Source organism: Puma concolor, chromosome C1 (assembly GCF_028749965.1).
Source record: "Puma concolor isolate L17-30 chromosome C1, mPumCon1.1.hap2, whole genome shotgun sequence".
Taxonomy (NCBI): Eukaryota; Metazoa; Chordata; class Mammalia; order Carnivora; family Felidae; genus Puma; species Puma concolor.
Window position 1 is genome coordinate 37,928,578 of NC_141674.1, and position 13,288 is coordinate 37,941,865.

The following is a 13,288-nucleotide window of genomic DNA, read 5'->3' on the forward strand; positions in this document are numbered from 1 at the left end:
CCCTGGAGGGCACAGGAGCTCGCGTGCTGCCTCCTGCTGAGACCTGGAAAACCTGTGCGTGGAGGCCTGCCAGGGTGGGAGGCGAGGCCTCCCATGGCCTGGCGCCATTACCTTAGCCCCTTCCCTCGCTTTCTCTTCTAATGCAAAGAAAACCTCTGTGCGCTACGCAAAGCGTCCGTGATGGTCCCTTCCTAGCGGCTGCCCCATCCTTTCGGCTTGAGCAGCCAGGAGGCTAGGAGGCCTGGCCTCAGGAGAGGAGGCTATGTGCCACTTGGGGTGCCTGGAACCGGGGGCCCAGGCTGGCCGCGGGCAGCCCCGCCCTCAGAGGGAAGGCCAAGTGGGAGTTATGAAAACCGTCTCGAAAGGCGCCCAAAGGCATTTGCTTTCACACTTTTAAAACCAAAGATGCACACTCCCCCTTGGAGCCTGAGCGGGGGTTTTATTGCTTGGAAGGAGTCCCAGGGAAACGGAGTTGGGGGGGGCGGGTGCGGAAAGTCCCTCCAAATGCCCCCGCCTCCCGAGCCCAGTCTGCTCACAAAGCTCAGTCCCCCAGTCCAGATCCCCCCACGCCCCCGGGCCCGTGCAGGGGAAGAGCGTCTCATGGCAAAGTGGCCTTGAAGCCAAAGCAAACACTCTGAGAGTGTTCCCAGGCTCCGCAGACGGCTGGCACCAAGGGGCCGAGTCTGCTCTGAGCCGACAGGGCCCCTCATGTGGGGAAGGGCCCCGCTGCTTGGGAGGAAGGCTGAAGCCCTGTTCTAGCTTGCCCTATGTCCCTGTGTGCCACGTGGCGTGGGGCAAGTCCTCTCCTCCAGGCCTCAGTTTCCCCATGTGTACAATGAAGGAGCAGGTACAGACCCACGGACGTTAAAATGTTTTCTAGTAGCAGAAGCTAGAAGTGAGATCTTAGGCAGAAGTTCAGGGTATAAAGCACAGAAAAGGAGGGCCGGTGCCTGCGATGGTGTCAGCTGTCTGCCCCCTGAGGCCCCTCCAGAGGGCTACCTGGAGTAGGAGGCCAATCCGTGTACTTAGAGGGTCTTAAAGAGCCATCTGGGGCTGGGTTCTGGGGGTCTCAGAGGCTGTGGCTTTCTTTCCAATACTAGGGACTGCTGGCTGTGCCCTAGGTGACCTCCTCAGAGGCTTCCAGGGAGACAGTGTGGAGATGGGCCTTGGGTGAGGGGGACCTACCTGATAGCCTATCCTGCTGCCTGAGGGTGCAGCTCTCCCTGTGGTTCGCCCAGAGGAGACCCCACGGCAACTCCGGTCTGGCCTCAGCCTCTCCGGGCCAAGCAGGTCGGAGACCTGAAGCGACAGGTCTGCCTGCTGCCTGATATCCCAATGTCCGAGGCCCATGCCAGCCTCCACGCCTTTGGCCTCATGGCCCCCTCTGCTGGGAAGGCCCTCATCCTCCCCACAGCCCTGGCGGACCAATCCCTTCGCAGGTGCAGGAAAACTGACTGGGGCTCCAGGGCTAATTCAGCCACAGCGTGTTAGGGAGCCGTCCCTGCCTGGCCACGACCTGAGACTTTTTCTGTTTTTGTCCCCACCAGCTCTCAACACGGGGCTGGGTAACCGGCACGTGGCCAGTGTGCTCCTGTCAAGCGGGGGAGTGGGCAGCACCCACTTATGCTTGAAACCTAAGACGTGCGAAGGGCCCACGAGCAGCTCCTGTCGGGGAGGGAGGAGAGAGGGAGAGTGGCATCTTAGACCAGACCGAGAGTCCCACCAGCAACTCTGGGGACAACTGTCACCAAGTGTCACCAGGGGTCTGGGGCCAGCTTACCATTCTATAAGCATCATCTTATTTACTCTCTAATCCTCAAAGCAAGCACAAGGAAGGGCCGGGGTCTGAAGCCTGTTCTGCCTGAATTTGTCTGTGCTTTTATGCACAGAGTGGTCCTGCTTCCCATTTCTCATGGGGGAAGAGAATCCCCCGTGGGTGGGATTCCACCTCGAATCCCATAGCATTCCGTCCCCACACAGAGATACCACCACCCTGGAGCCCCCTGGGAGAAGGCCTGGCTTTGCTAAGAGAAAGTGCAGCCGGGAAACCTCAGGCAGGATGCCCCCCTGGGCGGACCAGAGAGAGGTCTTCCTCTTCCAGGGGGCCCTGGCCATCTGCTCAAAGCTCGGGGAAAGTGAGGCCCAGAAAGACAACGACACGCTCTGTGTGTGTGTGTGTCTTGTACCCCCGCCCCTGCATGGTGCACCCACAGGACTCTGGGTCAGTACTGATGCCCACCTGCACCTCGCTTCTGGCCATGCCCAACACTTCCCTGCACCCACCTCCTCATGACTGTCCTTCCATCCAGCACTCGGACCCCTTGTTTATCCAGCCCTCTAACCCCATCATATGCGCACATACCCCAGCCATGGGCTGGGGGAGCAGCGGGGCTGCCGTGACCATCATGGACCTAGTCAAGTCCCTCACTGCACAAAAAGAGAGACCGAGGGGACGCCTGGGTGGTTCCACTGGGTAAGCATCTGACTCTTGATTTCAGCTCAGGTCGTGATCTCACGGTTTGTGGGATGGAGTCCCGTGTAGGTTCCACGCTGACAGTGCAGAGCCTGCTTGGGATTCTCTCTCTCTCTCTGCCCCTCCCCACCCCACTCCCCAAAATAAATAAATAAATAAATAAATAAATAAATAAACAAACATTTAAAAGAGATAGAGAGACTGAGGATTGTCACAAGTCTCATTTCTCAGTGGGGCAGTGTGTAGGCACACAGCCAGCATGGGAATGAACCCTGAACTGCTGTCCCCCCTCTTGGCCCTTAGATGTGGGGTTCCTGAGAGTTCTGTGCCCCTGCTGTACAGCCGTCTGCAGACATGCACTTGGCCCCTTCCACAGGGTCCTCATTAATCACCCTGCCAGGGCTGCTGCTTCTCTAAACTTCCTCCTGTGTGTTTACATCTTGGGTAATGAGGGGTGAGTGGAGGGGAGCTCATTCCAGGTGGTGGTCTGGCCAGCCTCTCCCCCCAGTTCTCTCCCTCCTTGTCTCACTCAGGCATGCGGTTAACAAACCCTCCCGAGGCCCCCGGTGGCCACAGAAGTCCAGCCCAGATCTGGTGCCTCCCGGCCTCCAGGCCTTGGGACACAAGTGAGGATTTGCAGCCTGTGTGACTGTGCTAAGACTGGGGCACCTGCAGGAACTGTGGGTTGTGGGGGAGGAGAGAAGGGACACTTCAGCCAGTGAGGATGGAGAAGACGTTTGCCAGGCAAGGGTGGGGCATTTGTGTGGCCATGGGCAAATGTGACCCTTAGCATTAGACAGACCTGGGTTGTGGGTTCTGACTCCACAGCTCACTTGCTGTGTGGGTTTTGGGCGTTACCTGACCTCATTGGGCCTCAGTTTCCTTGTTTGTCAAACAAAGCTTACTTCCAGGACTACTGACAAGACTGGGGACATGAGGGTTGTAAGAGCCTCGTGCCTCCCCCACCCAGAGAGAAAAGCAACGGCATAGGTGGGAGATGGGCTGGGCACGGCCGACTGAGGGGCAGCACACAGCTCAGTGAGGACAGGGCCCGCAGGAGAGGCAGCTGCAGGCCGGAGGGAGCCCATGCTCTGTGTCCAGGCTGGGCGGCAGAAAGCTCACCGGGCAGTGGCAGGCAGCACTGGAGAATCCCAGGCTGCTGGGGCAGTGCCCTTGGGCAGGGGCCCTGCTGCCGGGTCACGGGTGTAGCATGAGTTGGGAGAGGTGATGGATGGCACCAGCCAGATTTGGGGGCAAGAAAATGAGAGAATTCAGAATGGAATCACAGCTCCAAGGAGAATGGTTTTGTTAGAATGGCCACGAATGGGCTTTAGGTCCCCCCTTGGAGAGCTGTCCTCTGTTCCCTCTCAGAGAGCTGGAAACTTGGAAAGCCTAGGAGGATGGGGTGAGTCCCCTGGGAGTGACAGAAGCTCAGGGCCTGCTTGCCTAAGAAGCATCGAGGAGCTCAGGCAGGGTGCCCTTCCGGGGAAACTTCCTTCTCCAACCCAACAAGATGGAAGAGAGTTATCCAGCCACAATTTATTTACCTGTTAGGTGGGAGAAAGGGCTCCCTCTTGCCAAAGAAAAGCTATTTTCTTATCCTGAAACTGGGCTCTGTGTTTCAGAGCTACATGTTTTGAAAAGGAAACTGCTTGGAGTCGTTTGCCGAAATTTACCTTTCAGAAGTGGTTAGGGCTGGGGGGGTCAGTCGCTGGAGCTGACAGCCAGCCTCCTGTCCCCTCCTGGGCTGGGCCCGCCACCGGCTGGGTCTCTCAGTCACCCCAGCAGGTTGTCGAGGGCCCGGAGTAACCCTCTGATTGGAGCTTTTTATGTGCTGCCAGCTCCGGCACCGGCCCTGCTCCTTCCTGGCAGCCTGTGAGTGCTCCCCAGCACGGAAGAAGTGGCCCTCTGACGTAACCCCATGCCCCTGCTCCTGGTTGGGAGGGGGCGCCCATGCTGGGCACACGAGCCAAACATGTCACGGCTAATCTAGCCATAGCACTGCCTCTGCCTTCGGTGGGACAGGCTGGCCAGGGCTCTGCAGAAGTACATTTCCCAGTACCCCAAGTCAGACACTTCGAAACCAACGGCCCAAGGTGCAGTGGCCTCCACTCTTACTTGCTGGAAGTCTTTTCAAAACAGTGCGCATCCAAAACTTTAAGACAGTGGACTGGACATGTCAACCTTTTGTCGATGACTCAGAGACCTGGCTGCAGGAGGACCGTGAAGTAGACAGTGCAGGAGGCAGCCCCCGATTGCTTATGTGACCTTGGACAAGCCCCCCGTCCCCAACCTGGCCTTGGTTCACCATCTGTAAACGCAGAACTGGGTCCACGTTCCCCAAAGCTGCTGCAAAGACTGCGGCGCACATTCAACCAAGTGCAGACTCAACGCTCAGCTTGCCAGCCCATGCCCTGCAGGTGCAGGTTTATGAGGTCTGCAGTGGGGCCTGGGCATTTGTTTGTTTATAAGTAACCCAGATGATTCTGGGCATTCTGGGGAAATCCCGGAGGATGATCTTGAGGGTTCAGGTGAGACTTGGAGTCTGCAAGGGCCCACTGCTGGGGTACGATGTCCAGGGCTGGGCTACCGCGGGGGGTAGGACTCTGACCTTCACTGATGGCCACTCCCTGGGACAGCCGGGGTGTTCTGGTGACACTGCTCATTACATATGGAGATTCCTACCCCAAAGCAGAATCTAGGGAGACTGCTCTATACTGAGTCTATAGGTGGAAATTGGGAGACAGTATCCTGGTTCCATCAGGAGCTTTGGAAACAGACAGGCTGAGAAGGTGGCACAGGGGTGGCAGGAGAACACAGGCAGGGGACAGATACCTATCTGCAGAGCAGGATGATTTCTGCACCTGCCCATATTCGACATCATTTATCACAGATTCCCCTTCCCCTCCTGAGAGACAGCCCACGGCAGTAAGGCTGTCCGTCGTCACCTGCCATCTCTTTCTGGCAGAGTGAGGCCCTCTGCAGCCTCCCTGCCAGGGTGTCGGCCACTAAGACCTTCCAGGCTCAGGGAGCTTATGACGTTTCGATGTATCTTCTCCCAGTTTCACCTTCTGGCCCATGGGACAAATGGAGCTAAGGGGAAAGCAGGCTTTTGTCTACCGCACCTGAAGGAAGTTTCTATCTCCTTGCCTTTAAAATGCAGACAAGTGTGCTTGTTCTCATTTTGAGAATACAAATGAAAAATCATATGTGAGCATGCTCTGTAAACCCTGACGGATGAACAGGAAGAGACTTTGTGAATCGGGGGGTGAGTCAAGTTATCCCAGAAGTTTCCACCCGAGCACCCACCTGGCTCACTTCCTCCGAGCAGGGTCCGGGATGAGAGGGTGCCCCGGGCTGACCCGGAGAGATGCGCAGCTCCTGACAGGCCTGCCCCTCCCCCCGCTCACCTGTCCTCGATGCGGACCCAGAGGTCATTGAACTGTCGCGGCCGCTGGTGTTTGTTCTGCCTCTTGTGCCACTTCTTCTGCCGCCCAAATTCCTCCAGCTGGCTGAGGCTGTCGGGGAGCAGGAGGTGTGGGGACAGGGCTGGGTCCTCCTCCTCAGGCGGGACGGTGGGGGTCGCCGAGGGTACCGCGGGGAGGGCAGCGGCTGGGGTCACCGGGGCCGGGCTTGCCGAGGTCCCCTCGGGTGGAGGTGCGGGGCTCCGGGCGGCAGGGCTGGAAAGGGGCAACAGCATGTGAGGTGCACGTGTGGGATTGTGTCAGTCACGTGCGACAGGGAGTGCAGCCCAGTGAGAAGGTTGTCACAGCAGGGGAAAGGCTGGGTGCCCCTGCTGGGCCCGGCGAGAGGAACCCAGGGAAACCACTGTCTCATGTCCAGAGATGGAGTTTTGACCCATTCTTTCTTTGATCGGCTCAATAAATGTCTCCTGGGCACCCACCCTGCACCAGGCACCTTTCTAGAAATTGGGCAGAAGCGGTCACCAAATCACGTCCCTGTTCTCTTCGAGCTCACACTGAAGTGAGAGCTGGAAAATAAGGATGTCAGATGGTGGGAGCCGCTGGGGAGGGCAGGAGAGGGAGCTTGAAGGTGGAGGCTGCTAGGCTGGTGGGGGGCGCTTCTGGTCAGTGCAGGGTGACACCTGAGCCCAGGCTAGTAGGAGGTGAGGGAGTGAGCTGTGGGCAGGCCCCGGGGGCCTATCTCGTCTTCTTCAGGGTCTTTCATTCCACAGGCTCTGGCTGAGGGGCTTGGGGCAAGTGACCTGACTTCACTGTGCCTCATCTCCATCTCTGCAGAATGGGGGCGCTACAGCCTGCGCTTCTGAGGGGCAGCATGAGGGTCTCCTAAGTTACCATAGGCAAAGCCTTGCAAACAGTGCCTGGCAAATAGTAAGCCGTGGAACTGTTTTAGTAGTTAACAGTATTAACTAAACATTTTAAAATATTAATGCGGTGGTTTGTATCATTCACACAACCAGCCATCTGTACATTCAACAGCTATTCCCTGAGCATCTTTCTGGGGAGGCAGGACAGTGTTAAGCAGGTCAGAGCTCCAGCTAGAGGTGGACAGACGTGGGTTCACATGCCAGCTCTGCGGCTTACAGGCTGTGTGACCAAGGGCAGGTGACAAAGTCGTCTCAAGCGGCAGGCAGCTGTGAGGTGGGAGTAGTCACAACACTCGCTTCGTAAGGTCGTCATGAGGACGAATGAGATGAGGTCCTAACACAGTGCCTGGCACACAACAAGCCGTTCTTTGATATTGGCCTATAAGCACACGGACTTGGCTGTAGCAGGCACTAAAGCACTGATTAGGTGTGTGTGTGTGTGTGTGTGTGTGTGGAATTCACTTTCCATGCAGTGCTATATACACAGGTCTCTTAGCCTGGGAACAGCCTCTGCTCCTCTCCCTTTTATTCTTTCCTCTCTGGGGCCCAGGTGGACTCCCTCGGGAGGACCTCAGACCCTGGCAGAAGGCTGGACGTGGTATCGGGAGTAGAAGGGCGAGGCGGCACCCGAGGCGGCGAGAAGCCTGTTCTCTTCTACCCCCGCACACACAATGGGGTGAGGGGCTTCTCTCTCCATGAGAGGGGAAGGCCATCAGCTCAGCCTGTCCGTCCCCAGCCCCCACAGCAAGCCCAGATTCCCAGGGCCCAGGAGATGCTGCAGCTGCTGGGGAGATAATTCAAAACAGGCGGACAAAAAGATGGGTCCAGGAAGCACCTGTGGCCGATGATGGCTTTTATTGTTGGGGCCTCCCCAGCATCCCAGCTCCTCGCCCCACCCGCAGGATTTCGGCGTGCGCTGGAGCCTGGGGCTGAGAGCCCTCGGAGCAGGGCCGGGCGGGGAGGCGGGAGAGGCGGGGGACCTTCCTCTGATGCCTGGGCTCTGAGATGAATAGGAGTCGAGGCAGCAGCGCCGGCCCGTTTGCCCGCCCCGCCTGGCCTGGAAAGACACAATGAGCTTCAAGGTGAAGTCCTTGGGCCTGTGAAGGGGAGCATGAGGAGTGCCTTGTCCCCAAGGCTGCCTTGGATGCCTCACTCCTCCAACACACCCCTGCCCTGGCCCAGCGCAGACCGGATTTGTGCCGCACTTAAATGTTCATCAGTCTCGTCCGGTTGACTCAGATGATCAAAAGAGGAAGGAGTCCAACGTGAGGGAGTTTTTAAGTTCCTCTAGAAGGGTCATGGAGACAGGGGAGAGCAGAGAGTGCTGGCCCAGAGCTAGGAGGCTGGAGGCTCAAAGCTCTGGGGGGCCCCAAGCGTCGTCTGTGCAGAGCAAGGAGGAAAGCCTTCGTTGTTCCAAGCACACCCACCCCCTCCGGCGCCCAGGGAGGGGACAGGGAGTAGTTAGGAGCTGAGGGAGGCTCTAGAGCCCGGCTGCAGTGACAGAAGCCGGGTGTTCTGCAAGTGACGTCACCTCTCTGGGCCTCAAGTTCCTCAATTTTAAGATGGGGGTACTCCACGTTCTACCTCATAGAGCTCTTGTGAGGATTTAATGAGCTAAAAGTGCTTAGAGACCTGTGTATAAAGATTCACTGTGACCATTCAAGCTTCTTTCTGACTCGAGTTCTCGTAACGCCAGAGACTGGGGCTGAAATCGCTCTGTGGTCGCCCTTGGGGGGCCAGCGAAGAAGGTTCCTGTGTAACAGTTGGAGGGCAGGCTGCAGAGAAACACCCTCCTGCCCCGGAGCTGCCCAGAGTGTGCTGACACCCTGTCATGCCCGCCCTGGCACCGTGGACCACAAGTGGACCCAGCTGACCCCTGAGCACCTAGTCCCAGCCTAGGGTGGGGACAGGAACCCTTCTGAGGAAACGGATGGCCACTAATGGCTATTTGAGTGGAGTAGGTGTGCCCTGGTGGGAAAGTCTGGGGTGGGAGGGCCCCCCAAGAGGTGTGGTCAGAAAAAGGTGAGGACCAGGTGTGGGCAGGGCTGGGCATCCCCAGTTCTCTAGGAGTCCCACAGAGTCCTTCCACCCCACCCACTCACCCGGCACTAAATGCTGAGCAGCTCAGAACCTACCCCTCCTCCTGTTCCCACTGCCCCACCCCTCAACCTCACCTCCCCCAGGTTGCCGAGATTGCACACCAGCTTCCTTCTCGGTCCCCCCACCTCCAGCCTGGCCCCTCCACTCTTGGCTGCCTGGTGAAGGCCAGTCCCTACAGGGCTTCTTCACAGCTTGCCCCTCAGGCCCGAGCAGAAAGGCTGGGTGCAGGCTGGCCACGCAGCACGGGGTCGGGCACAGTTCATGGATGGTGGCAGCAGGCCAGCCGGGCGCGTGCCCCCGATGCCTCAGCTACTTACCTGTGGATGGTCTGCCCTGCGGGCGTGTGCTCCACCTCCAGCCCCGCCTGCCGGAGGACGTCAATGACTGTGTTGTTTCCCAGAAAATGACCTGGAACACAAGGGACAGAGTGGGATCAGCCACCTGCCGAGTCGGCAGCAACCGGGACAGCCTCAGGCCAGTGGCCTACACCAAGGGCAGTGCAGTGTAGCTGGAAGTTGTGCTGGAGCCACCCTGCCTGGGTCCAAATCCTGGCTCTGCTGCCTACCAGTGGTACCTCCCCAGGCCCAGTTTCTGTGCCCCATTCCCAGCTGTAAAGTGGGAATGATGGTGATAGCGGCCTCCAGGGTTGTTGCGAGGCCCACGGGAAGAGTGGCTGGCACAGTAGCAAAGGTTCACAAGTGTTTCACGTTGCATCGTGCCATTAAGCTGACCCCAGCCCCAGGCTGTAACAACACCCACAGCACAGTCTTTCTGCAGAGGACCCACGCCCTGGCTGCGGTCACCGCAAGTTTTATACCAGCAAAATAAAGTGAATTAAGCCTGTGTCAGCCTACAGTGGTCGTGTAAGGCCCAGCTCTGAGAAAACCTCCTCCAGGAAGCCCTCAAGCCTTCAACAGGTCTGTGGCTCATCTTTGTGAGCTCCACCAGCAACTTGAGGTGCCCTTCCTTAGCACGGGGGTGGGTTCTGCATATTCATGACTGTCTCCTCACCAGGCTCCACTGTTCTCTCAGCGTCGGCTGGACCCAGGCTTTCGTGGATTCATTTGTTCACCTCTGATCCAACATTTAAAGACCACATATTTCAACCCAGGCCCTGGGGTGACCCCAGAAGACTCACAAGGTGTAAGATGCTGGGGAAGGAGAGAGCAGCAAATGGTTGCAATGGTTACAGGGTCCAGCGGACAGTGGCAGTGGCACAGAAGAGGTCCAAACAGAGAGCGGAACACCACAGAGGTGGCCCTGCTGTGTGTGTGTGTGTTGGGGGGCGGGAGAGACGGGGGTCTTCATCTCACACAACCCGCGAATCATTCATTCAACTAAAGTTTATGGTGCACTTGCTCTGTGACCAGCCTTGTGCTGATCGCTCAGAATGCAGAGACCCACAGCCCCAGATGAGCCCAGAAATGGCTCTACTGCAGCAGGACGTGGGCGTGAGGTCTAGGGACACAGTGAAGGCTCTCCTAGGCTCTGGTTAGGAAGAGTCCTCGGGAGGCCGAGTGAGTGGAGGCGGTAACTGCTGGGAGTCGGCACGCTGGCAAGCCCCTCCTCCTCCCCGGGCCTCAGTCTCCCCACTGTTCAATCCGGGCAGAGCGGCAGTGGCCCCTTGCGGCCTCCTAGCCCGTGTGCCTGCCCTGCAGCCCCACTCACGTGGGCAGCACACTCTCCTCCACTCCCCATTCGCCCCAGAACCTGGGGAGAGATCCCTGTACCATTACTCTAATCGCCTGTGACAGGTGGTGACAGGTGGGGAGCCAGAAGGTCAGCATGTTGACAGCCCCAGGGAGGTCTGAGGAGAACAGACAGTGGACAAGCTGTGCGGGAACGGAGAGGCTCTGGCATGGAGGAAGCGAGGCTGGGACCGCAGAGCGGGTGGACAGAGGGCAGAGCCTGCAGCGCTCTGCCGGACGGCACTGCACACCTCTGGGCCGCCTTCATGTCCCTCACTGGCCTGCCACTGTGCCTGGAATCCACCTTGGGATCACCGCAAAAGACTACCGGTCTGGGAGTGACAGACTCGGGTTCCAGTCCAGGACCCATCATGCTCACGCTGAGACCTCGGGCAAATCCATTACGCTCGAATGCTCCCAATGTCTCTGTGTACACGGGAGGGATCCGCCGGCACCCCCGCTCTCAGACTCTACGGAGAAGGCTTTTGTTTGACTTCGGAGACCCCTCCCTTCTTCCCTCTCTCCCTCCTGTTCTTTACCTGCTCAGTTCATTAATCTGACAAACGCTGAGCGAGTGCATATCTAGTGCTAGCCAGTGGTGAACAGACGGGGACCTGTTCCAGCCACTCCGTCTCGAGAATCAAGGTCTTTTGATCTGGGTTAAGTACTAGGCAGAGGGAAGCACAACCTCAAGTCAGGGAAGACTTCCTGGAGGAGGTACTGCTAGCGGAAGGGTGGGATAAGAATTAGCCAGGTGAGGGGCACCTGGGTGGCTCAATCGGTTGACTTTGGCTCAGGCTATGATCTCACGATCCGTGAGTTCGAGCCTCACGTCGGGCTCTGTGCTGACAGCTCGGAGCCTGGAGCTGCTTCAGATTCTGTCACTCCCTCTGTCTCTGCCCTGCCCCACTCACACTCTGTCTTTCCCTCTCTCTCAAAAATAAGTAAACATAAAAAAAAAGATAATTAGCCAGGTGAGGATGAGAATCGGGCACAAGCTGGGGGGCTGTTACAGCCAGGGGGAACAGCATGTGTGAGGCTAGGGGATAAGTGAGGCTCACTTGGGAAGCTGGCTATAGAAGTCACACAGACCACACAGGCATGAATAGCCCCTCCCAGGGCTCCGGCCTTGACCCAGTCCTGTCGAGGACAGAGACCCAAGCTCCTGTCACGTTTGTGAATCTCCTGAGCAAGTGGGCTTCCCTGCCCCCAGCTTCAGTCTTCCTGTGTGTCAAATCGGCATTCATCCGTTTGGTGGGGCTGTAAGGTCCTAATGAGGCAGGAGGAGCGAATGCCCTTTGGAAAAGCCCAGGGTGCACTCCGGAGTGACGAGCTAAGCCAGTCCCCGGTGGGGCCACAGAGTCATCTTCACCCGTGCCTGCCCCCAGAGTGTGACGGAGCTGGAAGGGGGCCTGGGCACGGTGGCCTTTGGCACACGGGTGGCAGGAACCCCTGCCAGCGGTTCTTGGAACTCACTGCTGGCAGCAGAGGCGATTCCTTCCCCACTTCCACGGAGACCCTTTACAGGCCAGGGCCTCCAGGCCCAGCAGCAGTCCGCCGGAGGATTTCAGGAGCCACCAGGGGAAGCACGACGGCGGCATGGGAGCAGCACTGAGTATTTACTGAGGCCGTGTGGCCACTCTGAAAGGAACGTTCCTGGAGTGGGCGGAGGGGGTGCTTGAAGGCCCCGAGCCTTACAGAACTGTGGCTGGATCCCCAGCACCGCCTGACAGCATTTCAGTGTCCAGTCAGCACCCTGTCCGTCCCCTCAAGCTCAGTGGTGCTAGCCCTTACTGTGCCACTTAAGACCTTGAGCAGAAGACTTCAGACACTTTGAGAAGTTGGAAGCAATCAGCCATGAGGTTTTTCAAATTCCATCTTTCCTTCTCCAAGCCACGCCCACCTTCACTTCCGTCCCTGCAGGGCAAGGAGACGGTGTCCGTCCCCCTCCTGGACGTGGCTCCCTGCACAGCGCCAGGACGCACCCTCCCCATGCAGCCTGCACCCCAGGACTGCGGGCACAAGCCATCGGTTCCCAAGCCGGGTCCCACCATGGTCCCCACCCCACCCTCTCTGGGCCTAGTTTCACAGGACCCCACGATGACACCGCACTATCCTGCTTCTCTCCGTAGCCTTACCACTGCCCTGTGCCCACTTTCTTGGTGGGTTCCTCTTTCTCCTGCCCAGTAAGTGTGGGGGCCCCATCGCCTTCTTCTCACGCACAATCTGTGGACAAATCACGCACCCATATGGTTGCAATTACCATACAACACAGACCACTCTGGAACTACTGCCCTAGCCCAGGCCCGTCTGACCGGCAGCCTGCATGTCTCCACCTGACATCCGCCAGAGCCTACAAAATCCAACTCACCCTCCCCTCCTGGGATGCGTCTCAGCTGAGCTCTGTTATCCAAGTTGGATGGGCTGTGTCCCGACTCTTCGTCTCCCTCCTCATCCAATCACTGGAGTGCCCCTGATCTTTCCTCCTAACCATGCTTGACCAGCCCAGGTCACCAGCAGCTTCTGCCCGGAACCACTGCAGACACAGTCTTCCTTGTTACCTCACTGCAGCTGGAACGATCTTCCCATACCCCAGAGCCGCCCCTGTCAGAATGTGCTCCCAGCAAGCCACTTGGGAGACTGTGAGTTTTTTGAGGGCAGGAGCCATGCCTGATTCAT

General features: G+C 58.1%; 1 protein-coding gene across 1 annotated transcript in view; it reads right to left on the bottom strand.

The window, feature by feature from the left end:
• Window positions 1–13,288, bottom strand: part of TRABD2B (TraB domain containing 2B) — a 213,795-nt gene that overhangs the window by 3,188 nt on the left and 197,319 nt on the right. Inside the window, exons 5-6 of the mRNA XM_086716915.1 lie at window positions 9,239–9,329; window positions 5,884–6,153 (exon numbers count right to left, since the gene is read on the bottom strand). Of these exons, the coding sequence (XP_086573041.1) occupies window positions 5,884–6,153; window positions 9,239–9,329 (361 nt within the window). The remainder of the gene's footprint in view (window positions 1–5,883; window positions 6,154–9,238; window positions 9,330–13,288) is intronic.